The sequence below is a fragment of the Bombus pyrosoma genome, linkage group LG5, assembly GCF_014825855.1.
Source record: "Bombus pyrosoma isolate SC7728 linkage group LG5, ASM1482585v1, whole genome shotgun sequence".
In the NCBI taxonomy this organism is placed as follows: Eukaryota; Metazoa; Arthropoda; class Insecta; order Hymenoptera; family Apidae; genus Bombus; species Bombus pyrosoma.
This window is the reverse complement of record NC_057774.1, coordinates 2,996,273-3,023,115: the sequence shown is the minus strand read 5'-3', so window position 1 is coordinate 3,023,115 and position 26,843 is coordinate 2,996,273. Positions and strand designations below refer to the sequence as shown.

Below are 26,843 nucleotides of genomic sequence, written 5' to 3'. Positions count from 1 at the left end.
GAAAGAACGAAAAAATGTATAGAATAAACAAAGCGAAAATGGTATAAAACAATTTCAACATCGAATATAAGATTACGATTAAGTATTACATTAGGTTGTCCAAAAAGTGTCTTTCTTTCGCGAACGTGTTCTTTACAACAGTGCACCTTCATACAAATGTGAAACCAAGTCTGTGAAATGTCGCGGTGTTTATCTCAACAGAACAAAATGGATCATACGTAATTCGACAAAATAATGTAAAACAAAAAACGTTGTGCGTCTATTATTTCTTCATAAAACGAAAGAAACCTTTTGAACAACCTAATAATTCTAAACAGTGAAGTACAATATAAAATAAAATAAGACTAATCCGCGTCTCAAAAACTCGAAACACCACGACCGAAAATTATAACACTAAACTCAAAAACCATGTATATATTCAACGACTAATTAAGAAATATATCACTCGTACAAGAAATGTATATATATGAACATACTTGTTTGAAATTCAATTACTCGCGATAAACGTAAGAACTTCTCATACTCGCGATATTCTATGCGACTAAATAAAAATCATATAACAAAACTTTCTTTGTTTACCATAAGCAATGTTATTTTGCCAATTTAAAATAGCAATTAAAGAAAAGAAAACGAATTGAAATAGATCGTCATTTAACGATACGATAAATAAGCGTAGGAAGCAAACATTTCACACTGATCCTTCATAAGCGGGTAAAGTTGAAGCGCAAAAAGTGTCATCGTAACGAGAGGAAAAGAATCTTCTTCATTAAACTCCTTCGGGGAGAGTCTGCGCTATAACTACGTGATCCCGTTGACTCCATTAATTAACCGTTCGATCGCAAAGAGGCCTGCCTTAGCTTCTGACAGTTTTTCTTCGTTTGCTTCTCTTCTTTGGCAGTTCGCAGCCGTCGACATTCGCCGACATTCGCGACAGCGGATAGGGTCACTCGGAGACGAGATGTGACTCGAAAGAAAACTCCTCGAAATCCTTTGCCATCGTGAAACCTTCCGTAGAACGTGCGAGCCTGATGCGTTCCACGCAAGATGAACGTGTGGTTACGCGTTACGAATGTCGAATCAACTTTTCCTGCGCTCTGATAAAGCTGGATACCACACGATTTCTTACTACTACTACTGCTAGCTGCTAAAGAGAAATCGGCTGCGTAACAATAATTTGTTACTTTGTAGATATTATAGAATTGAGATAAAGTACGTTTTCAAAGCAAGTGCTGTGGCAGTGATAGAGGTGGATGTTAGAAATAGCAAAGTAAATGCTCGGTTTTCTGATATTGACGCTACATACGTGGAAAAGTCGATGTAAGTATGATAACAGTACATAAATGGAATTTGCGAACAGATAATCAGATGCAGGTATTTATTAGATTGCAGGTTTGACTTTAAAGTGTTTATCCTCGTTTAGGTATTTAATGATTTATATAGGATATACGTTTTTAAGTAGACTAGAAATTATTGGTGAGAGATTTTTCTGTCTTCGTTTATCTAAGAATTTTGATAGGATTTTGTAAATGTAAGGAACTTACATCTTGATTAACTTGAACTAAAATCGAAGATTTTCATGAAATGTAATGTATAATATATCTAAGGAGACACTTGGTTCCTAGCTTCTAGAAACGTCATCATCGATGCCAAAAATTCACAAAAGTAATGTACCTTGGTTGCTACGACAATGATAATATATTATACGAAAGAATAAAACGAAAAGAGTGATCGATATGGAACCTCTCGTATACAAGAATATATTCTCCTTAATCTATAACATTCAAATACGACTATTGCTTCCTCTTCCATTATTTTTCATCTTCTACGACGAATACCCATACATTATCCATAAATTTTCATCGAACGAGCTACTCGATTCCCTAATACGCTCAATGTCCTTTCGAGAAAACTCGAACAATACTTCACTCTGAACTGCACACTGTAGTCTGAAATCGCACGGATTCGATGCTCTGCGATTTATCGTAGCGTCGGGATCGTCGTTGGAATACTGATGAGCTTGCGGCGGCAAGATCCTGCACCAGGAAGATGCACACCAACAGAATTCTCGAAAATCCTCGTCTAACCATCCCGTCCATATAAACACATTCTCTGACCTGACCTCCACTCTCTACGAGTTTAAAGCTGATTACTCTCGCTATACACTAAAGCTGTTAAAGTAAACCTGTAGATTGTCTCATAAGTTGTGTTGACTTTTCATTTTTCAGCTTTTATTAGATGTAAATTTCGAAAAGATTGACAGAATATTATTAATCGTCCGAATGGCACCAGATTACGAAGGATTGAACTCATAGGAAGGAAAAGGATGTTTATGTAAATTCATATTCTTGTGAGTGATATTAAAGAAATGGAATCTAAACAAATATTTTTTATATTTGATTACCTTCTGTTGAGGTTGACTGATAGAGGAACGAATGGATGAATTTTTAATAGAAAAATATATTGAGATAAGTATAGGTATAAGTATAAGTATAAGTATAATTACAGGTATAGTGTATGCTGATCCAGATCCTCACTCTTCCAGTGTTACAATACAATAGGAAGATAGGAAGCACGTTCATATATTTATAGCAAAAGACATTACTAAAAGGTTAACCTTGATGTGTAGCTCTAGCTGAAGGCTACAAGAAACAGCAACAGAAATCTACTTATAGCTCTTTTGTTTCTAGATGTTGTAACCCAAAACAAAATTTATATTCAAGGGCACAATAATATGGAGCTCTCCTTATTTTGAATGTTTTTCACTAAATTCTATTTTCTTCGTAACAGCGGTCTCCAGGTCACGAATATACAAAAGAAAAGGTGTAGGGTTTATCTTGAAGCAATTACTTTAACACCTTCCAATTTTCTATAAGTCTGTGCGCTGCAGTGCTGTTTTCGCGAAACTTGTTCTGTGTTTTCGCTTTGACGAGCAGGATCGATCGTTTCAAATTCGTCGCGCTAATTCGACGTTTAATGAAACCTGCGTCTACTTTCGGAATCAATCAACTTTGGTAGGGGTCAGAGGCGTAGCGAGAATTAACGCGGTCCGGAATTACAGAGGAATTAAATGAAGATTAATTTTCGTTTGAGCGTTGCGTGGACGCGGCTTCCTGTATGATCGCGAACCGATTTTAAAGTTATAATTGACGTGGTTCCATGAAAATTTGGATGAATACTATCGTTTGATGTTATGAATGCAGTATGTCTGACTAAGCATGGTTCTATTCTATTTGAATTCACTGTCCTATCAACTTCCCCATGAAAATAAAAGGAAAACAAAAGTTTTACGTGTACTTTTTGATAAATTTGACGCCATACATCTCGACTAATTGCTATTTAATTTAATTTGTCTTTCATCTCTGTAGCCAAAAGTTTCCATCAACGTAAAAAATGAAATGAATATTGAATTATTTTATTTTTTGTTATTTTTGCAACTTGCCGAGGAGAATAACAAGAGAATGGAAATACACATATTCTTGTAGCATTTCTTCCTACGCTCTCATCTACTGCAATAAAACGGAAACTTCCTCTCACCTCTTGCAACGAAACGAAAATTACAGAACAATACGCCACGTAACAAGTTGCATCGTTCTCGATCTGTACTTAACCATTCCGCTGGCATCGTCGTTTCTCCCTTAACATTCGCGAAATTACAAAGTTACCTCAGAGGTTGAAGTAGGCGAGAGAAAAGAGAACAGACTCATGGAAAGACTTCACTGGAGGGCAGAAGGAATTCTATATTCCATGTAGCCGCATTATTTACGTGCATTGTTCTTTTTTTCTTTATTGTTATTCTTTATACTTCTTCATTATTCTTGTGAAAGCAATGAAACAAAAAACGTGTATGTGAGAAAGAAAGGGAATGAAATAACGAACATACGCTTTTATTAGAATTTTTATTACACCGCGCGATAAATTCTTGTTGGTCGAGGCTCAAATATGCAACTTTCATGCTGAAGAACTGTCACAATTCGAAGAATTTCAATTTTCTTGCTGTAACAATAGTGGATGCACGCGTATGGTCATGCGTGCATTACGCGTTTTCTCGGTGAAACTTGCTAATATTAACGCATAGTTTACTACGACACATGTGTCGAATTTTAAAGTATTTAAGAGTCCCTTTATTTAGAAAAAATAATTCATCTTTATGATATTCAAATGTTTGAAGTAGAATGAAAAATGTTTAAAAGATGATTCAAAAATTCTATTGATTGAATTAATTTTTAGTTATGTGTGCTTACCTTTTAAATGTAATTTGCACTCGAAGATAAACTAGAATTTCAATTTTTTAATTTTGCAAATGAAATAATGGTAATTTTATAAACTTGAACCGTGATAAAAATTGTCATCGAGGAACACCATACTGTAATATATGTATGAGAAACCATTAAAACAGTGAGAAGGAAAGGAAGCTGTATGATATCAGGAACGATAACAATGTTGAATATTTAATTTCATGGTAATCGCTTGAAAAGCGCTTGGTGTTTCAAAGCTGCGGAGGAAAGTATGCTTGAATCATAAGATGTTTTCATTAATTGTCAAAGCTAGTGTGAAAAGAATGCCTCGTTCTTCGTTTCGCACTTTGCTAGACAAAGAACCACTTTGGACTATGGAATTAAATGTTATTCCGAAGGTCCCTTTACATTTGAAGCATCGCATTTTCCACTTTAGTTAGCATTGCTGAGACCAGCAGCAATACCACCTATAAATTATAATAGTATATACAATATCAGCATAATTTAAATAATCTTCTCTATATTTATAAAATATATCATACAAAAACATTAAGTATAATATTTAACAAATAATTTGTATGGAAATAAATGATATGATACTCTTTTGATATTTTGAGACAAGTCATAAAGCATAAAGAAGACCAAATTTAACAAAATTAATTATTTCCTTTGTTGAACTTATTAAATATTCGATACATAAACGATTCCTTCGTACAACAATTACATAATTGCACAAGTATACCATTCGTCTAACCTTGAAGAAGATATTGCATTAAAAATCTCTTCAGAGTGTTTAAAATAATGAAATTGTAATATAACGCATACTGTGAATTCATACAAAGTAAAATAGAGAAATCAAACTTAGATGCGTTCATATATTATGTATAAATTCAATAACAAATTAATAATTTCAGCTATTTATTTCTCGTTGCAGCAACAACAGCAGCAAGCGCAACAGCAAGCCCAGCAACAGCAGCAACAGCAACCACAGCAACAGCATCAGCAGCAACAGACACAGGCTAATTCGCCAGGAGGCGGAAATGTGGGGAAAAGCAGCCCGTCGCCGGGAAATTCGGCGTCCCCTGGCACAGTGACGGCGTCCAACAAGACGCAGACCGAGCCAAAACCGGTCGAATGCAATTTGTGCCATCGGAAATTCAAAAATATACCGGCACTCAATGGCCATATGAGACTCCATGGTGGTTATTTCAAGAAGGTAAACAAGTTACGCTTTCCACCATTTTCAAGTGTTTTCTTTCGTATTATTACGTATATAGTATATTATCACGGTATTATATATAGTATTATAGGAATATTTTCAAAGAAAGGACAATATTTTATTCTAATAAGATTGAAATATTATGACAAAGTATTAATAACGCAGATTTTCTTGGCACTGCCCCTTTTCTGCGTTTCTATTTACCGTATCTAGATTTCTAAATCGTTATTTTTGCATAAATTACATAAAGGTAATCATATAAATAGCAAACATAATGATAATTAGTACAATGGTGTAAATGATAAAATACAATAATCTTCGACAAAGTTGATGATGAAGAATTTTACAAAAGTTGTGAGCGCTATAATTTAATAGTTGCAGCTAATAATTTTGCAAGAATCATCCATGGAATCGTCATAAAAATTTGCAACATTTCATATCAGAAAACAAGAATAGCGAGATAAACTAATTGAGAGGAACGAGTCGTTAATTCTAGTCTCGCGTTTGTTCCGCTTGCTTCATCAATTCTCCTCGAGACGGTCTCGAGATGAAAATTATACGGAATCCGGGCTTTGCTTACCTCTTCCACGAACCGCGTTTCATCCCGCGGGGGCAGAATTGAATTTTCAAGAAGAATTTCATGAAGTTTACCAAAGGCTACGGCAACCTGCAAGGTTCAGCGACATTACCATATGAATTCGCAATCCCAGAAACTCGCACGAAGAGCTTCGTGTAATCAGTTGGTGATTTCATGAAAATCTCGACGACCGAAACGCAATCAACCGGTGATTTCATGAAAATTTCGACCGGTTACGTTCTACGACGTTCCTTTCTTCGTGGTACATGAGACGATAATCACTGAAAAGGAAAAAAAAAAAGAAGAAGTCTTCTTTTGCAAAAATGTCAAATTCCTCGTTGATATCAATTAAAACGATGAAGAAATGCAACAAGATGTCCAATGGAATCGAAAAGTGTATTTGCAATTTCTGTTCATTTTATTATTTACATCCAGGTTCTAATAGAATCAAGAAATGTTGCTTCATCTTTCGTTATCCATAACCGCGTAAATTCTGCGATATTATCATTCCACCGAAGACGTTTTTACATTGAATGTCGTTTCTATCGAAATGGCAAGAAAAAACTTCGGGCGAATCTTTTTCAGCGTATCCCTACAAACGACACGCCGCGCCATTCGTTAAGACATTTTTAATCAGTGAGAAGAGAGGCGACTGGGGTGGAATCAGAGAAGAGGAAGAAGGAAGGGGGCAGAATCGCTGATCTTTCTATTCCGACGACTGCAACAGCCTGCCTCTTCCTTGACCTTATTAAGAGCCTCTCTGTTCAGATTCTCTGCTCGCGAAGAGAAGAGAAAGAGGAAGAAAAGTACGAAATCGAGCGGATCTCGCCTCGTGATCCTATCCCTGATTTCTTCTCACTTTTTTCCTGCTCCTGCAACGATTATCGCCTGCAGATGCATTGCAAAATGAGGAAACGACAATTTCGTGTGATAGTATATTTTTGATAAGTTTCTAATTGTAAGATAATTTTATGATCGATTGGAAAAACTTTAATATCGCATAATTGAAAACGAAAATCTTTTAGGTATGATAGGTAAATCTTTTAGGTAAATCTTTTAAAAATAATTCATAAGTTGAGGTTTTGTAAATTCACTCCAACAATAATATTCTTCTACGTATCGTTCTACATTTTGCAAGAAATTCGTTGTTTTTTTCGTAAATTCGCTTCCGTAGTAGAACGTCAAACTGATTCTCACGTCTAATTCAACGTTCCAACTCGCACAAATCTTCTCTGCGACTATCGCTTCAAACACATTTTCGATAAAAAAGTAAAAACTCAAAAGTTAGGAATCGGTCGATCGAACAAAGACACGAGGTAAACGAGCGCGGATCGTGAGAGAATAAAATCGAGAGATGGAATGGTAAGGCGATGATCGAATCCAAATGAACCCATTAACAAGCTCTTTGCTTGGACGGTGGCGGCTGGAGACGGAAAGATTGGGAAGCAGCCACGGTCGAAGAGGGCTGTGCAAACATTGTCTCGAGCTTTCTCCATTATGTAGATTGAATCTGAACCGGTTACCGGCTGGGTTTTCAACGGGGTCTGCTCTCGTTTCAAACTGCACCCGGAGTTTTCAACTCGCCACTCTCTCGTCCATCTCTGTACTTGTGTGTACGTTGAATCCACGCGCATTCCAGCGTATCCAAGGCTTCGCGTCCAGCCTTCCGTTCATGCACTAGTGCAGCGTCCGGATCCATTCATTTTGATCTGTGTACATACACAGATTCATATTCATGCTCGCGGCCGGGGGCCTTTATGTTCGTCGTGACCGTGTTCACGATCAAGCGTCAGAGAGGTCCACGTAGCCGTTCAGGGACACGAGGTGAACGTTCATGGTTCACGGCCGGGGAACAGAGGCGTGAGTGCATTCGGATATATTTGTAGTCGACATCTGAATACGTGGTTCGCCTGCACTTTGTCCTACGTTAATGGGTTACCACGTGGCTATTGCCTGGGGATGTTCTCCGGGTCGGTGTTAGATAGCTGGTGTAGATTGCTGATTATTTCTATGTCGATTACGAATGTTTATATAGTCGATGTGAAAAATTGAGAGCTAGCGGAATCTTCGAAGGACGAGAACTAAGAACGATGGAATTTCCCACGAATGTTTTTCCTTCGATTAATGGATAATCTATCTTTTAGAGAGCATAAAGTAGAAGCTGTGATGAGTAGGCACGAATTATCAAATGGAGGAAAATACACGTGATCCCACATGGAAGCTGATTTTTTCATCGATTTCATACCGTTTATGTCCGTAAGATAATCGAGTAAATTGTATTTATTCGAGGATCATTCTCGGTCGTTGCGCAGGAACGCAGTGTTTCCGGCAATCGGAGGAAAAATATTCAACCTCGACCTGAAACTAACTTGCTGAGCACTTTTGTATTGCTTAAAAGTCCACGTGAATCCCGTTCCTCGTGCGACGTCCGTTATACGAAACCTTAAACGCTTCGGATCCGACAATTTCCACGCACGGATGCCGATTTAACCGACATACTCCATGAAACGCGCCATTTTCCGTCCGCATCTGGATTTTCTATTCTTTCTCTTCTTGAGAACAAAGATAACACGATTTAATTCGGATATGCCTGAATGAAAAACCATTGAAACTACTTAATATTATAATTCTATTTATAGTAATGGTTCTGTTTCTTTATAGTAATGATTTCTACGGTGGTATATGAGAGAAACTATTCTAAGAAGCTAATAGTAAGATTAAATATACACCGGCTGGCAGAAGAATTTCGACACTTATCGTAAAAGAGTTTCATCTGTATATATATGTTTTGTGTTACGCAAAACGTTCTGAAATTTTATTAACATCTTAGCAAGACGTGACTGTCATGATTATATTGGTGAAATTTACTGATCTAAACTAATCTAAACTAATGTAAAAATATACATATATAGAAGAAGGTAAATATAAGAAATAATTATTATCATGCGATTGAAATGGATTTAGGTATCTCAAAAATAGCAAAGCTTTACAATAAGTCTTTCATAATCCTGCATACACGTGTCGAAGGATGTAACACCGCGAATGTATTTTAACATTAATTAGCTGCCATATTTAACTTTTCTGTTGAGAAATTGAAAGGATTTATGAGATAAATTAGGAACAATTGCTATGATTACCAATAGAAATTGGGAGCAATTTAAAGCTCGAATTAAGGATGAAGTCATTAAGAAAGGCGGATAATGATGATTTATTCACGTTTCGCTATGGAGAAAATAATGATTATATTTTTTAATCTTTCGTTGCAAATTCGATACATTGGAACTGTATAATTCAAGAAAATTTATGAAATTCCTCGGCTCTCCAATCTGTATGTGTCTGTTCTTTCATTATTAAACTAAAAATCCCATCGAATCCATTATACGCCGTTCCGATACTATTCATATTGAAATTCTTTTATCGTTGAACCGCATTTTTAATTAAACATCAGTAAAAATACGTTATCTGAATATTAAAGTAATTCTTATCGTGATCGATAGTAACACTCGATATTAAAAAAGGAAAAGGAATCAAATATCCAGCTAAAAGTGAATTAATATTTATACGTGTATTCGTTCTTTACATCATCAGAACGAACTTCATATCGTACTGTAAATCTCGTTCATCATAACTTAAAAAATTTAACAATTCATTTATATCTTTAGGAATTCAATCATATTTTTAATCGCGCATCCGTCATACCATTCAACTAAAAAATTTAAATTTTGCAATAAAATCATACCAGACTTCGATTGGAGATGTTAGAAACTGTTAGGAAATGATACGAGTTTCAAAAATTGAAAATTCAATCAATATTTGCATCTAGTATAGAGAAGAAGAATAAAATTTCTTACGATACAATTTTCTTATGAAATTTTGTTCATTTACCAAGTCGAAAGCGAATTGTGATATGGAACGCGATACAACCGATACAAACAAAGCTTTGTACATACAAAGTCACCGCTCGAAGTTCTTTATTTCACAAAAGTATCGGGCGATCGACTTTCTATTATTCGTACTGTATCGAACAAAGCAAAACACAAAAGTGAACAAGCAAAAAAAGGGATGAAAAAATATGCGAGCAACGAAATAAAGAACTAAAAGAAGAAAAAAGAAGGCGACTCTCGAACTCACTTACAAATCGACGCAACGAAGCATCCTGTGTTCGAACTGTGTCGAGAGGGACGTGGTAAAAATAAAAAAAAAAAAATAGGAGCAAAAAAGGGGGGAAAAAGAGAGTACAAAAAAAGAGTCAGACGTGTGTACATTACGGCACACAAGAGAACTCGCGTTCGAGGCTGGAATCGACACGGATCGAATTGATGAGTCGGAGCCTGCGAACGTTCCGCAATCAATTCCGCGCATTAACGGCAGCCGATCAATATTCATGAAGCGAGCGCGGTACGCCACGTCAAAGACAGAGTTCAATTTCGCGGCAGGTCATATACACATATACATACATATATATAAAATATAAGAATACATAGTATATATTACTATATTATATATATATATATATTATATATATTATATTATATATTACACACACACACACACACACACACACACACACACATATATATATATCTGAGAAATAATATATACTCTGTACAGAGTGTTGGAAAAGGGTATCTATGAATCTACGACTTTAAGGGTTTGTAGTATTTACAAAAGAAAATTAGAAATATTTAATTGATACGGAGTAAAGAATCAATATTTTTGGTATAAAAAGAAAAATATTTTCATATGGATATTCGAGTAGCTCGATTTAATGGTCCACAAAGAATGCAGCCAAAGTACAAAATGTATCTATGTAATATGTGTAATGTAGTGTATATGTGTGATATAAAAAATATAAAATGAATACCATATCTGACAACCTATGCCATAATTTACACGCATAAGCGCAATATGGAAATTAAAAGAGGGAACATCGAACCTAAATTTAAATCTAAACATATCGAACCAAAACTTATGTACCCTATACTATAATCTCGACTTATTTTTTTATCCCCTTCGAATCACCCCCTTGGCAATCCTATCACGACTTCTAGAACGTCCCGTAGATATTCGCATACAAAGCACAGAGAAACGTAGCTACATATCGAAGTAGGAAATTGAGGAACACGATGACGATCAGCGATTACCGGGTTCACCGTAGTCCTCCTCCACCTCGTTCTATCTTGCTCCCTCGCCATTAAGGTTTCATCAAGATGACAACGTGGACGCCGTAGCGTGCGTATCACGGTGATGCATGGTTCCTCGAAGGGGACTGGCTCTCACGTGAAACAGGACGAAGATATATAGCACATCCGACGTGGACGTATGCTAATTGCCGCCTCGGCGTCCGAAGGACTGGCACAATTAACCCTTCGTTTCATCGGGACCACTAATCTGCGAACCAGTCGTACCCGATCGAAGTATCAGTCGGCGAGGGATGCGTTTCCGATTAACCGGCTGCACCCATGATAGACGAGACGAGGATTATGGGCCGCGTGGGGAGCATTTGACGTGTGGGTTTCGAGATGCGTTTGGTTAGTTAAGATTTGTTGAGGAAACGGGGACAGTGGTGTGATCAGAGAGTTGTGGGTGTACTCGTGATTAATGGCTTTCGGTTTGATTAAGGGAATCCTCGTTGCTAAGCAAACTCCCTTTAATCTTTTAATTCATTTAATTGTTTTAATTCGATCGCCGGTATTTGGTTACCGTAAAATTTCGTTATTTCGTACTCTGTAGCCTGTTTTCGTTGTACTTTCGCGCGTGTAGAGATTTTACTTTACTTTGCCTCGTATCACGATAATGATACTTTTCCAAGCAACGTGTCCGAGGACGTGATACGATTATATGGTCGTTGTAATTGGAGAATCGAAGAGTTGAAACGCAGAGTAATGCATTTGAACTGGCATCAAGAACAGTTCGCCAAGATTTCACACTACCTGGAAGAGACATCCAAGCGATCTTAAGTAGGGAGATATTACAGTTGATTCGTTTCTCGATTTTTATCAAACATTATGATTAATTGGTGCTAATATTCCTCACGAAGGTTCTTCGTATGATTACCATATTTGTCAACATGTTAGTATATATCCACGACAGACGATAAGTTGTGAACGTTTCTAAGAAAATTTCGTCGAAGATCGAACAAGACATTATTTTATGAAATTGACATATGAAGCTTCGATCCGCCAAATAGAATTCTTTTATTCCCTTAATTTAAAGAACATCTGTATTGTTCCAAAAATAATCTCTCTTTTAAATCCTACTTCGTTCAAACAGAATTAGAAATTTATCTAAAGCAGGGTTACGCAGTTAGAACAACGAAGAGACTGCAGAGATATAAAAACGTTCTTGAACAAAGGAAAAAGAACCAATAATACAGACCACTATTGCTCAGTCATTTCCTCTTCCCCGTCTAGCCTTTCTTCAACTGTCATCTTTATCTTCTCCCTTCTCTTTTATAATCCTGCTTGAAACGCCTGATCTCTTCAATCTCATTCCACGGACATCCCTCTGTCTCTCCCGCCTCTTTTCCATGTTACTTCTCCACTGGATTGCCCCTCTTTCTTTACTCGCTCTCTTTCTTCCTTTTGCCGCGCTTAAGCATCGTTTAACATTCTAATCGATTTATCAATACAAACCCTGTAAAATTAGATTTTGAATCATTCGCGAATAACGAACTAGATCAAATAGAATCGTGTTGCGCAACGAACTTTCGATGAATAACCAAGACTTGTAGTAGATTCGTAAAATGAGCTAATTAGTAATTAGGAAAGTATATTTGAATTTATTTTGAATCTTTGATACCGATCGATTTACGTGATTGTTTTCATTGTGTATATTATATGTATATCTCAATGTACAAAGTAGCGGAACAATTGAAAGGAACATGGACTTGTTGGGATTAATATCAACTCATATGTTATTTTCTTTATTTTTCTCTATCAAGTAATTTAAGTTGGAGTGCATGTATATGCATATTAAAAAGAATTAAAATAATGTTTTTGATCGGAAATTTATGACGAACAATATCAAAGTTATTAGCATAAATATTATTATATTATCATATTATGGATAATATAAATATTTTTGATTGGATGAAAATCACCTAATTCCATAAAATACAGGACAAATTTTATAACATGATTGAAATATAAGAAGAATTGGTAATTTTAAGATACATGTCTGAAAACTTTTAGAATATTAATTTTTTTAAATATTTACAATAAACAAAAGTTTTAATTTGCAATGAAATTTATAGACACCTATTATTTCTACTTATTCTAGGATGCTGAGAATAAGAAAAGTGAGAAGAAAGAGGTTGTCGGTCCGCCTTTACAAACCGCGTCTGTCAGTGTGAGAGCGCTGATCGAGGAAAAAATCATACAGAAAAGAACGACTGGTAAGTTGTATTAGGTACTCGTATTTTAAAGCATGCCACTCGCAATAATATGTATAACTAATGTTAACATAAATTTAGTAACAAATATTAATGTTTCGTATACATCAACCTGGTAAGTCCAACGCAATAAACGCGAATTTCAAAGAAAGGAGGATAAGGGTAGAAATATCTTTTATTCGTGTAATTTATAGTTCTATGAAATGTCGAATAATGACGTTAATATCAAACAACGTGAAAATTCAAAGAGCTTGCGGAATAGAAATACGATCATGATGATTTATGTGCCTTGAAACGTATCTCGGTTGGGTTACGTCTATCTTTCTTCCTCCCAATCTCTCTCTTTATCACGATCTGTCTTCTCTACAGATACATTTCGTGAACTATCATAAGGAGCAAGACCGAGTTATATTAACTGTCGAGTTACGTTAACTTTCCCTTAGACACATTCAGGAGTCTAACGTGACATCTGGTTACAGAGAATCTGTCGCTGAGCTACTCTGTATACACTCGCGAATACTTAAGACCGGAACTAGGGCAACTTGAACGAACATGGAATTCGTTCGCAAAGTGTAGCGAGAGCGTAACTACGCGTTAGAGAAGACGTTTTAATATAATCGCGACAAAGATTAGAGTAATCACAGGTGAATAATACAATAATAGTTTGAATTAGTAAATTATCTTTTCTTTGTTTTACATTTATATTTAGATCTCGTTTAAGCTCAGAGAATATTTCATATTCACCATGAGATTAGAAATACGTTCCTGTTGAAAAACTAATTGTACGTTGTATAACAATACGATTTATACGAAAATGAACATAACATAACGTTCAATACAATCCACATTATATCATATATCTTAGAAATTGTAAATAATTAGATACGTTATTAAAATTGCGACTCAGTGTAGAATGCTGGAAAAAGTGCATCGATGTTAATCTTCAAATCAATGTTCACAGAGTCGTTCCCGTAGCAAGATATTAATCCGATCAACTTCGAACGGCAACGCTGAGAACACAAAATTCGTGAACGCGATTCCGATGATTCATGCGATCCACGGCGTATCTCAATCCAATCCCATCTCCTCTCTCTTCTTTTCTCCTTACTCTTTCGTATCTATCCATGTTTCTATGTATCCCTGTCTCTTGTATCTATATACGTGTCTATATTTGCGTCTATGTCTATGTTTGGTCCGTGTCTACATACTACGTCTGTCCGTCTGTGAAAACCGTGTACACTTGCCAGAAGCTCGCGTGATATTCCAGCCAGCGAGAAATCGCGCCTCCTCCTCGTCGCTCTATGCACTGCCGAAGAATCGTGATTTACGAAGCGAGCACGCCAGAATATTTCTCGCATTGTCCACGTTCGAACGATAAATCAAGCTGTGCCGCGATGGTCCTGGGTGGTGCAGGGTGGCGCGAGGGTGGCCGGATGCCGCGCTTTTGTAACAAAGTGCGCGTCGTTAACGATTTATGCGCTATTTCGTCGTCGACCGCTGCCAAGTGCAACGCGAGACGAAACTGTCGTTTCTTCCGCGATGATTCTTCGTGCATCACCGGTCTCGTTTCATATTGAGATTGGTCTACTTGAACTCACCCCTTGGCGTACAGTTTTCTTCGATCTATCCGATCGTAAATGTACAATTTTTTCTTAGTAATATTGTTTCATTTTTAATACGATATTTCAATTTTTGATACTTCCATTTTCAATACAATAAGATGCCAAGCGCAAAGTAAAAGGTAGGAGAAAACAAATGCCTTTGTAAATACGGAAACGTGTGGATTAACGCAAAAGATATATAAAAAGTGGTGGGTTCGCTGTGCCCATGTGTCACCTCAATTTTTTAAATAAACTTACAAGTCAGTCTATTATTGTCAGTCGATGATTGGTTTATCATCGGATTGATAAAGAATGAATTGTTGGCATTTATTTTTTGGAAAATCAACCAGTCGAGCCTATAATGGCAGGCCACGAAATCGGTCGATAAATAATTTGGTGGAATCGACCGTTCGACACTGTTCGCTTGCTGACGAGGCATCGCGTAGCGTCGTCCGTCGTCGACGCATCGATGCAATTAGAGGATGGTTTCTGGTTGAGTTAGTTGTCGACGACGAAATGGCTCGATGTTTGGTCAGAGACTCAAGAGAAACGACAGTGAACAGTATGACAACGCTTCGTTGACGTGTGAATTCAATTCGACGATTTTGAAATCTGATTTGTCATCTTTCGAAATATTTCGAAATTCATTGAAACTTTCGCAATCTTCCTTGGAAAATATGTTGCACATTCATTTTTCGAGTTGAACAATAATTTTCAAATATTTTGCTTTGTTTGCTTATTTTGATATGTTTCATATTTATGCTATATGTTGATAACAATTTTCATATTTTATTTTCATACAAAATCTAGGTTCCACTATAGTATTATTATATTAGAAAATTTTACGTGTTTTTTTTTTTTTAGTATAAAAATCCTTAATGTTCGTGAACTGTTATTAATGTCTCGTGATCGAACTACAGCTTATGGTCTGATAGAAGCCTGATATATTCTACTTATAGATAGTTCTAGCAATAAAAGCTGAAATTCTTTATTTAACTAAGAAGTAGAGACTGTTTCTAAGAATTCATTCATTTTAATTTATTTGGACGTCCATTGATTGTTATTTCCAGTGTTCGTATCGTTTCTTATGTCTGACAACTAGACAACTGCTAGACGACGATAATTAGATTATTTGAAAAAATTGACACCTTTGATTTAAAATATAAGATACGGTTCTAGAATGACCAATATTAATTTTTACATCCTTTTATCAATTAGTACTATCGCATGCATATATTATTCAAGTTATATTAAATACCTTTCCGTCTCCCGTTATATTATCATTAATATTCGCATAGTTATTTCCTTTCTGTGTAAAAAAGATCCGCTTGATCTATAAATTTACAATTCCGCGTTAATTAAAACGGTGCCTAAAAACGACATCTCCCCTTGTTTTGCTGCTTTTTAATTTAACCGGTATGCATACGTCTGACAGGAAAAACAATTGCACGTCAAAATATAATTTATTCCACTACACGTTGAAAATTCCACGTCACGGATAGAATTTCCGTTTCAATGAAGCTATTATTCCACTTCAAAGCTATCGCTCTTCGCTTAGCGCACGCGTAGCCTTTTTCCTAACTGTCCGTTTCTACGCCACACGATTATTCATTTTAATAATCGTAACAAGGAAAAAGGGGAAGGAAAAAATCGTTCGGTTAGGAACGCGAGTTCTTTGATGAAAACACGGCACGCGTTGCGGCAAACACGATATAAATATTCATTGCGTATTTAGGGGAACTACGTATTCACCGAACAAAACATTCATAAGCAGATAAATTGATTGTAAATGAATAAGTGATCACAGGCGTGCGAACGCGCCGAAGCATGACGCTCGTAATAACGTAATAACAGAAATGATGCGAATTTTAAAACAATTTGCAACGATAATGCCAGCGTAAATACTTAAAATCCATGAAACGTCGGTCATGGGGCTGTTCATTCATTAAAAATAATTCGCTCGAATGTAACATTACAGCTCGAGCGATTTATTTCTTTATTTAATTTTATTTTCTATACGTGCCCAAAATGAATAGATAGTCTTTTATAGTCTTCTCTTTCTTCTATAAACTATAATTCTATAATTAAATTTTCTGAAAATAGTCTTAATCGCTATAGCAACGAATTTGCCAAGGTTGGAGATAATTATTTGGTTAATTATTTGTCAAGGTTTGAAAAGATGATTATTTCTCACTTTTATTGACGATATTATGCCTCGTACTGTCGAGAACGTTTGAAATTATCTCTTATAACACATATTTTCTATCCATTTGCCAAACTTTCGCAACGATCAGCAGATAACCACGATATTTTACCGGCTCCCCGTAACCAGCGCCGTCATCTTATCGTACTTTCCATTGAATTGCAGCGATGCACCCAGCATCGAGTTATGCATCGTCAGCAGTGGCTCGTAGTCCGCCAGGATCCCCAGCAAATTCTGTGTAAATCGTCGTTTCTACTTGAAGAATTATCGTGTCGATATTACTTCCAAGTTATGCCTCGTTTTGAGCGTTTTGTCAACAATAATTTCTCGTATCACGACTACTCCTCATTAATCGAAAATCACACGTAAAAGATATAAGAATATATTTTTATGGATTTTCTGTTAGTTTCAGAAACAATATAAAAACGAACGATAAATCATGAAAATTTCGTGTCTATTTTGTATCTATTTATTTTTAATTAGAATCATAAATAACGAAAAGCTGTAATTTCTTGTGATAATCCAAAATTAATGATTTGAAACAGTAAATATGCTTTCCTACGAAATAAAAATACGAGTAACACGACGTCAAATATATCGTTCGATAAAAACCTGCGAATTAAAAGAATACAAAAAAAAAAAGAAAAAATAAACAAATACTTTCCAATCGGCCCAATTTAAATCGTTTCGGTTTGCTTATTTACAATTTTATTACGTTTATTTTTAAACGTTCGATCGCCACGATTTACTCTTTTACTTCAACCATCGAGGTTTCTCGTGCGAAGACCTTGAAAAAATATCGACCACTCGACTTTACCGCATGCTTTCCTCCGATATAGCGAAAGCCGCAACGATTTCCTCGCGGAGAAGTAAAAACAACATAGAAGAGCCTCTTGGACTGCGAACAATCTGTTTTTACCGCGATCAATAATTGGCAATTTGCAAAAATCCCCGGCGGTTTCGCTCGCGCGGATTTACGTCGTTACGTGACCGTACAAATGCGCGGCCATCAAATGGATTTGCGGTCCACATAACGTTATGCGTAGAAGCGCCGACTGAAAAATGTAACGAGGCTCCATCGTCGAGCACTGCGTGAATTTCGGCGGGTTAATATGAAACATTGATTTATCGATCAGCTGCCTCTGTAAGCTTTATTCTGAATCTATATGCACGTTTGTGTAAACGTTCGTTAAAATACAAAAAATCTTTCACGTTTAAAAGTAACAATTATGTATTCTTCGATTGGAACATCATCTTTTTTAATTGAAATTTAGTTTCGATTGTAATATTATTTTTCAAATATAATTTGGTACCTGGTTTTTATTATTTCCTCGTTTAAGAGTAATTTAGCGTCGTTTCATTGCGCCACATAATTCAACGTTTTCCTGTGGGGTAAAGGTAGCGAAAGAAAATAGGAAAAAAAAGCTAGAAAATTTGGTCGAAATGTTGTGGGTACGCACGACAAATTGCACGGAGATCGATCGCCGTCGCTACAATTTCCATCTCCATCGGTCGAACAAAAGCGTTTACAACGATTTCAATTTACCCCCAGAGGGAAGAAAAGCAATAGTCAAAGACGGATATTAATTTCTTCCGGTTGATTTATTGGCCGCGTGGGCCGTGTCGACAATGAGCAAAAACGTCGAGCAGCTCGCGGTTTCTAGTGTATAATGTAAGGTAAAAAACCGAGAGGAAGTGAAACTCACGGGCTCGTAGCCAGAACGAGGGCCAAATATTCATGGAATATCGTCGTAGAAAAGTTTCCTCTCGCCATACACAACTGCACACTCTCGACGTATCCCATTTCCTTCTCGCGCCTCGGCCAGGATATGCGCGCATTTATATCTGTCGGGTTTCGTTGCTGTCGTAAACGACGTTCCTCGTCTCGAAATGTATTTTTCAACGAGCCCCGCGTCGTGTCTCCGCAGATGCATCGGCTGTCAATGCTGATCGCACTCGAGGAATTGATGGAAAACCTACGGTATTACAACGGGGAAATTGTTTCCTGTTAATTCGTTACTCGTAGAGGTTGTTTATGTGCGACGTCTGATCACACTCTCACGTATTCTACTGATCGATTTTATAGAGGTGCCCTATCGGATACGAGTATCTAGGAATTAGATTGTTCTGCAAGTTTATAGCGTTTTCCATGTATTTGGATATGCATTGTTATACGTTTGACGAAATTGGATTTTTTACGAATGAGTTGTTAACAATTACAAAATTCTAATTTTGCTACCAACTCTCACGTGATACAATATTTTGATCAAAATCATGGCAACAATACATATTGTTCTAATTAGGAAATATACATATGTACTGTGGAAACTAGGTAGTAGATAATATATAGTTTATCGGTGTTGATGACAGATGATGATGAAATAACCGTAATTAGAATTAGCATGACACGATTAAGTAACCTATTTTCAGGTTCAGTATATTGAACCTTCCCTAGCGTGACTTTGATTACTATAACGTTGATTTATGTAAATTCATATTTTGAGCAATGTTTGATATTCAAAGGATTCAATTTTGTTATTATATATTTGTTTTTGATAATAAATTTTGATAATCAATCGCAGTATATAACTGTATTAATAAAAAGCTGCTCCATTATCTATAATTTTCTAATTAAATTAGAAGATATTAAATTGAGACGATATATTTTCTATTAAGGAAATAGAACTTCTAATTGCCTGGCCGTTCAGTGGAATATTCTACTAAATATGTCTTCTACAAATAAATGAATTTTATTTCGAATTTTTATTTTTCCAGAAATAAAAAGAATAGTATTTATATGAATGCATATTTTATGTTCCCTGTTTTCACTTTGTTTTTCCTGCAGATTTGTTAGAATATCTTATTCATTTTCGCTATTATACGTTCAATTCATTATTGAAGCATGCGTGTACTGATCCACGGGTTTTTAATTGCCGAATAATTTCAGAGTTTATATGCTTTTAATCATTCGCATCGAATTTGCCAATAAATATTAAACGATATTCCACAACGAAAAAACGAGAAAATCATATTAGTACGTTCGTTTCGTATTAATCAACGAAGAATTAAAAAACGCGAATCAAAGTGTACTTTTAAATTACAAGAATCTTTTCTATTTAATGCTTTTAAATAAAAATTCCTTAAAAAATATATACCTCTACATATGTGTTCCATCTACTTGGAAATGGCGAAATGTTTTCGAGTTCGAGATAAATACGAGCGTCCCGCTCTTTGACAGAGACACGTTAATAAAACCATTTCCCTTCGTCGAAAGATTATTCCCTTTTCCAGCTTGTACGGTCGAGAAAAGGCGAATTAAAGAACGCACAAATGGACGGAATCGGCGCTCGTTTAAGAAGATCACAGATCTTATAATTTATTCCCCATAAACTGAAACGCTCTTACAAAGTGCGTTCGCTTAACCGGTAGTACGATTAATTCATATTAACGTCATTAGAAGAGAGAATATGTACGGCTGAGACGAACCAGGGAGAACGGATCGTTCCGCTGCATTCACTGATCTTCTCCCCTCATTTTCTTCCTTCTCGTTTCTTCAATTAGTCGTTTAAAAAGATCTCGGCAAAGAAGAAGCCGTACTCGAAGAACGTCACTGGAGTTGTCTCTTGTTAAGTCGTTATTTATGTAAAATTGTATGCCTGTTCGTGTTTGTAGCGTCCGTTGTCTGCTGGCAGATTATATATTGGTATATTCTACTTACAAACGATATTTTTTGTGTATACGTTTTTAATATGGTTTAACTTGGAAAGTTTTAATTGATTTTAATATATTTCTGTGATATATCACTCTGTTCTGTGTCATCACAGAAAATATTTAAAATATTTAGTATGATAATTTCTATATAAATTTCAGAGTAAACAGAACTACAAAATTAGATAAAAATACTTTGATATCGCTGGATCGTTTACAAACTACATTCCAACACAGTTATAACGTTGCCGTGCTTAAATGCTCTACTAGCAGGAAAATTTTCTATTAATAATTCCAAATTGATGATCGATGCTTAGTATTTTCATCGTTAAAGATATATTTAATTAGAAACGAGTTGATATTAATTTTAAGATCGGTACACGGTACAGTCCGCAAGGTACTTCAATTAACTAATAAAATATGTTCGTTCGTAGAATCGACAGAGTACAGTTCCGTTTCGAGAAGCATGCGCCGTGATCCCACGTTTTATCGACGAAAATTCACGCAAGTTACACGCAAACACACACGCCGATCTCCGGGAAATTAAACTTCAATGATAAAGTAAATAATTCGGTTTATTTGAATTGGAATTTATCGAAGTATCGTTTAATGATAACTAATGAAAGCGAGCTAAAAGTTTTCCAAAGGGTTTCTTAAACTTATTGCACTAACTGCATCCAAATAAGATTAATATTTGTACTACAATAGACATTTTAATTCCTTTTAGTCATTCGTGTATTGATTCGAAATTCATATAATCATCAAACTAATTTAAATACATCATATACTCTTTTTTTATAAGTTGGTAAGTTGATAAGTTTAAGTTTCAATGATATTAGAGTCAAATCACGTGTAATACGAGAAAAAGAAATACCAGGGTAATTTGATTGCAGAACAAAATCTTTATTTATGTAACATGGATAAACGTTAGAAAATTCGATACAATCCATATGGTATTAGTTCGATTAATAACCATTCGTAATAACTTAATACATCAAATAATGAATTATAGGAGATTTTAATCTATCACTGAAGATATGAAGAAAAAGTAATATTCAATTTTTGTATTTAATATTCCTGCACTTCCGTATTAAACAAATGTAAAAGATATAATATTGAAAATGATATAAATAAAGCAAACATCATATTATAAAATAGTTGAAACATATGAGAATATTTTAGAAATACAGGATATATATGTTATTATTGCTTAATCTTCTAACATTTCTCACAACAAATTTCATATCGTAGAAAGGAAATGTCTTACAAAAATTATTGCCTCAAATACACAGAAATAAAGCGAACAATTATTTCAAGAAAATATTCTTTCATATTTCAGCAGCAGATACGAGCTCAAATCAACAGCCTCGTACGAATGCAACGGTTTTTACCACGCAAGCCGACAGTGCGTCGCAGATTTCCGGTAAAACGAGCTTCGCGGTACCAGCACCGCCTCCTTTGGCCTCTGCGGAAAAGGTACGCAGACTTTCGGATGGCGAGCACTTCCGGCAGCCCAATGTCACGGTTTCCGGACACGCCACCGTACAGAAGCAACTGCAGGAAGCACAAACACAAGCTCAGGCGCAGGCGCTGGCCGACATGATCTTGAAGGTGCACTTCCGTTCTTTGATTCAAGATTTACCTACATTTTTATATTATTCCTAAGTGTCCAAACGTTTTCTATGTTTCCAAAATATAGCTGGCAATTTATAACGTTTCGTGTGGCGTAATAGATGTACATTTTGATTTTATAAGAAGAAATCTTTAATCTTCCAGGGCACTACTAAAATGGCTGTGAAGAGGACGACTTCCGATCCCGGACAAAGATTGCACCTAACGTATCAAACATCGGTTCAATCGACTACCAATCCGCAGCAGCAGCAACAGCAACAGCAGCAGCAACAACAGCAGCAGCAGCAGCAGCAGCAACAGGCACAGCAGCAGCAACAACAACAGCAGCAAAATAATCAACCTCAAGCTCAGCCTACAGTTACAGACAGTTTCTCAATGACAGGTTATTCCGAAGATGGTGGTTATTTTAGCCCAAGTCTTCAAGATGAGGTGTTCCAGCAAGTCACCGCAGTTCCTGACAGCGTTCTGCTTCATGCAACACAATTGGATTCTCTTCAGGTGAGTGATTGTTTTCTTTTTTTTCTAGTTTGTTTCTGTTACCTGATCTGTCTTGTCTCTTGTTATTCTCTGTCTTTCTGACCTCTGTCATATAATCAAGCGATGAATCAATCGGTGATAATTTATCAAATTTATGTAAAAGTAAAAGTTTCTTGAATTTGAAAGAATATTGACTTCTTTTCCTTTTTGGTATTTCGATAAGTAAAATTTGTCTGTAGAAAAATGATACTCTAAGAAAACTATATTTGTACAATCTTGAACGATCAATCTGTAGCTCTTTAAGTGAACCATTTTTATCAACTAGAATCATGATCCAAAATTCAAAAATCACATAACAAAATTCACCTTTGTTGAATTTGATGATACCTAACTTTAACGATAATTAAAACATTCAGTTGCTATTACATTTCCATAATAAACCTTCACAATAACCCTTAAATTCTCCAATAAACAGTTCATAATAACTTCATTGTTATGCATACGTTCGCTCTTCCCCAAATGCTTCGCACGCACAACTTTCGCCTTGCAACTGCCATCCACCGAAAAGTACATGGCAAGAAGATTGCTAAAAGCGACAACGCGCGAACGGATATGAGAATTCACGTTTTCGTCACTTGTGTCAAAACAGAATATATCCAAGATCCTTTGATGGGCTAATTACACCTGGCGCACCGTTCTTCGTTCCGTGTCAAGCGTCGAAGACGCTTTAGTTTCAATTACGCGACGGGGCAAGGGGCCGCCTCTCTCTCCGGGCGCAGAATTTAATAAGGCGAATTATCTAAGTAGTTGGCACCAACTGCACCGACGATGCTTTGTGCCGTTTGGAAAGCACCGTTTCCGTCTGTGTCCTCCACCTATCCATCGGATATCTTGCACGCTCTCCCTTTCTCTCTCTTCGTCGTGTTTCTCTCGTCGTCGAGGAGACTCATTAACGTCTGACCTATGAAATTCCACCGTAATGGCTGCATTCATTGACGTGCCATTGGAACGCTTTTATTCCGCGAATTTTTCATCCCCAATCCCTTGGAAAATTCAATTTTTGACGAAAACTTCTAGAATGAGGATTGGTGTCCTCCTAGGTGGAACTTGGGACGATGTCACTTTTTGAATAAGAATTTCTATAGTTTATGGGTTTGATCAATTTAAATACTTCGGCAGATTTTTATGAAATTATTTCAATACACTCTAACAAATTATTAATAATTCTAATATATTGAACAAACAAAGAAATACCAAAAGAAATACTAAACCATTCAGTTTCAGACAACGAGCCTGTTACAAGAACAACCTGCCGAGCAGTTACAAGACATCACCCTGGAGGACCGATATCCATCTCAGCATACGGTGAACCCCGACTTACAAGCACTGGTCAACTCACCGTTACCAGACTCGCTAGCCGAATTCAGTACTTACGGTGCCCAATATACAGAAAGCCCGCACACGTTACCAACCCAGTCTCCCCTGCCATCGCCTTTAACGAGACACGACAGTCCAAGTTTCACATATCCAACACCACCAGCGAGCCAAGAAGGCCTTTTAACGGGAAGCTTCCCCCTATTGAGTCCTCAAGAGGACCCGGAGAGCGTGAGACAAGTATCGTCACCTTTATCAGCGGCTTTTTACGCGACCACGATGTCCTCCGCGGCGGCGGTGGAGGAAGCTCTGAGTGAAGTATTGCCAGCTGAATCCGAAGCAGACGCTGATCTATACGGATCCGGTTCACCGAATCCGCATTCTCCACTGCCAAGCCCTTTGTCGGCGACCCCAGCACCGTCGCCACTGTCCTCGTTACCGCCGTCTTCGGTCTCGTCACCAGGACCAGTGTCGTTCACGGGCACCAGCTTCCCTGTGTCGCCACATCACGCTCTCCAGAATCAGATGATGCCCAACTCGGAGGACCCACTACTGTCGTCCACTCCGAAGGATTTCACGACAGCCAGCCGTAGGCGATTCGAGTTCCAATCGTACAAGTTCATCACCAGCCAAAACTTGGTCGACTTTGGGCTGGGTAATGGTAGCCTAGCTGGTATCGTGGTAGATAACAACGGTGAGTTCAAGCTGATTCAGACGGCTGGGCTGCAAAAGACAAATGTGCTGGTGCAGACGAGCTCTCTGAGTCCGGCGTTGACTTTCAAGAAAGAGATGCGGCTGACGACTCCGAAGATGGAACCTGTCACTGTGAATCTCGGCCTAAACGTGCAAACCAACCATCAGTACAACGCTGGCCAGTTTAATCAACAGCAAGTGGTGAATCCGACGAAATTTCTTATACAGACGAATGTGGCTAAGAATAATAATATGAGACAGAAAACGGTCAGTGGAAACTTGCCTATTCCGGTGGAGCAGATCAAGGAAGAGCTGTTGGACGAGGATGTTTTCCTTAATCCTAGTAACGTACCAACTGGCAGTCCTGTTAGGCAGTGTAGAAAAAGGCCTCGTATGGACGGAGGATTGTACGCGAATGCGTCACATTCGTATCCGTCGAGATTGAGGAAGGCCTGCGATCGACATTGGGATAGTAGCTACACGCCTCCACCGATTTTGGATCCTTCTAGACCTGGACCTGGACTGTATGCCAGGCTGCATCAGTATGAAAGGGATTCTGACTTCAGTTCGGATGATTCGCAAGGGAACGATGGACCTCCGCCGAGAATTAATATCGGGACGAGGTACCAAGCGACGATACCGCCGGTTGGAAGTGATGGGGATAGAGGAAAGGGCGAGCCTGAGGCTGATCATTTGCTCTGGGATCCTGGTATAAATAACGTGCTGACAGATAATGAACGTAAGTAATTGCGGCTTTTAAAAGTTATTGGATTTGGTTTATGAGAGACTTGGGTTTATTGAGAGTTTTTTTATGAAAGAGAAATGGGATAAATGCTTTTTCTTTTCCTTTTTCTTTTTTTTTTTTTTTTTGACGAAATGGATATAGGAAATAATATCTACAATTACACGTATTTAGTTAGAGAACTTTATTGGCAATTTCCAAGCTTTTACGAATATGTGTACATATGTAAAAATGTTTTGATCCTTTTTTAATTAAGTTTTATATGATCCACGGTTTCTCAAATTTTTTTTGTACCTTCTTTCCTCCGAGTCTCTCGTTTGTATTAGAGGCGTAATGTCAGTGAACAATACTACCTCTGGCTTGTATATATACATTCTTGAATTAAGAGGGAATTCGTTATATAAACGACGGTTATGTGAATGACCGTACAGTGTATCTGTCATCAAAAGTGTCATTTTGTATATAGAATGTGATTATAAAACCGCATATTACATACGAAATAATTTTGTAAGAAACGCAGTTGTAATAATTATTATTTTCCATAAAGTTAACTGGAAGTAAATAATCGATATTCGTTGATTAATGTTTCCCAATGTTTCTATATGGCATCGCAGAGAATGCATTAAAAGAATAAGTAGATTACTTTATCCATAAACGTAGATTGTAATAAAACAGACGAGAATAATACGTAAAACGTTTGCAATATCGTCACGCTACAGATACACAAATTACATTTAGTTTACGCTTTCACGCCAGAGAATGCGTTGTTTCCGCGCGAACGAATTTGTATCTGAAGCAAAAAACTTTTGTTTTTGCAGTGGAAATGTACCTACAATTTGCATGCTGCGCTGCGGTACCAGGTGGAGGAAGGAACAAAGAATACGCGCTTCATCTGCTGCACATGTGCAAAGGAAATATTCATGTACGATTCTTTCAGTTTAATTCCTTTATTCCATTTCCACCATCCCTAAAATTCCTATACCATCCCT

General features: G+C 36.8%; 1 protein-coding gene across 8 annotated transcripts in view; it reads left to right on the top strand.

The window, feature by feature from the left end:
• The window catches only part of LOC122567626, a 585,073-nt gene that overhangs the window by 536,003 nt on the left and 22,227 nt on the right, over positions 1-26,843 (top strand). For all 8 annotated transcript variants that reach the window (XM_043726374.1, XM_043726375.1, XM_043726373.1 and 5 more), the window contains 6 exons: positions 5,170-5,451; positions 13,313-13,427; positions 22,276-22,547; positions 22,713-23,066; positions 24,324-25,851; positions 26,673-26,776. In XM_043726374.1, the coding sequence (XP_043582309.1) occupies positions 5,170-5,451; positions 13,313-13,427; positions 22,276-22,547; positions 22,713-23,066; positions 24,324-25,851; positions 26,673-26,776 (2,655 nt within the window). The remainder of the gene's footprint in view (positions 1-5,169; positions 5,452-13,312; positions 13,428-22,275; positions 22,548-22,712; positions 23,067-24,323; positions 25,852-26,672; positions 26,777-26,843) is intronic.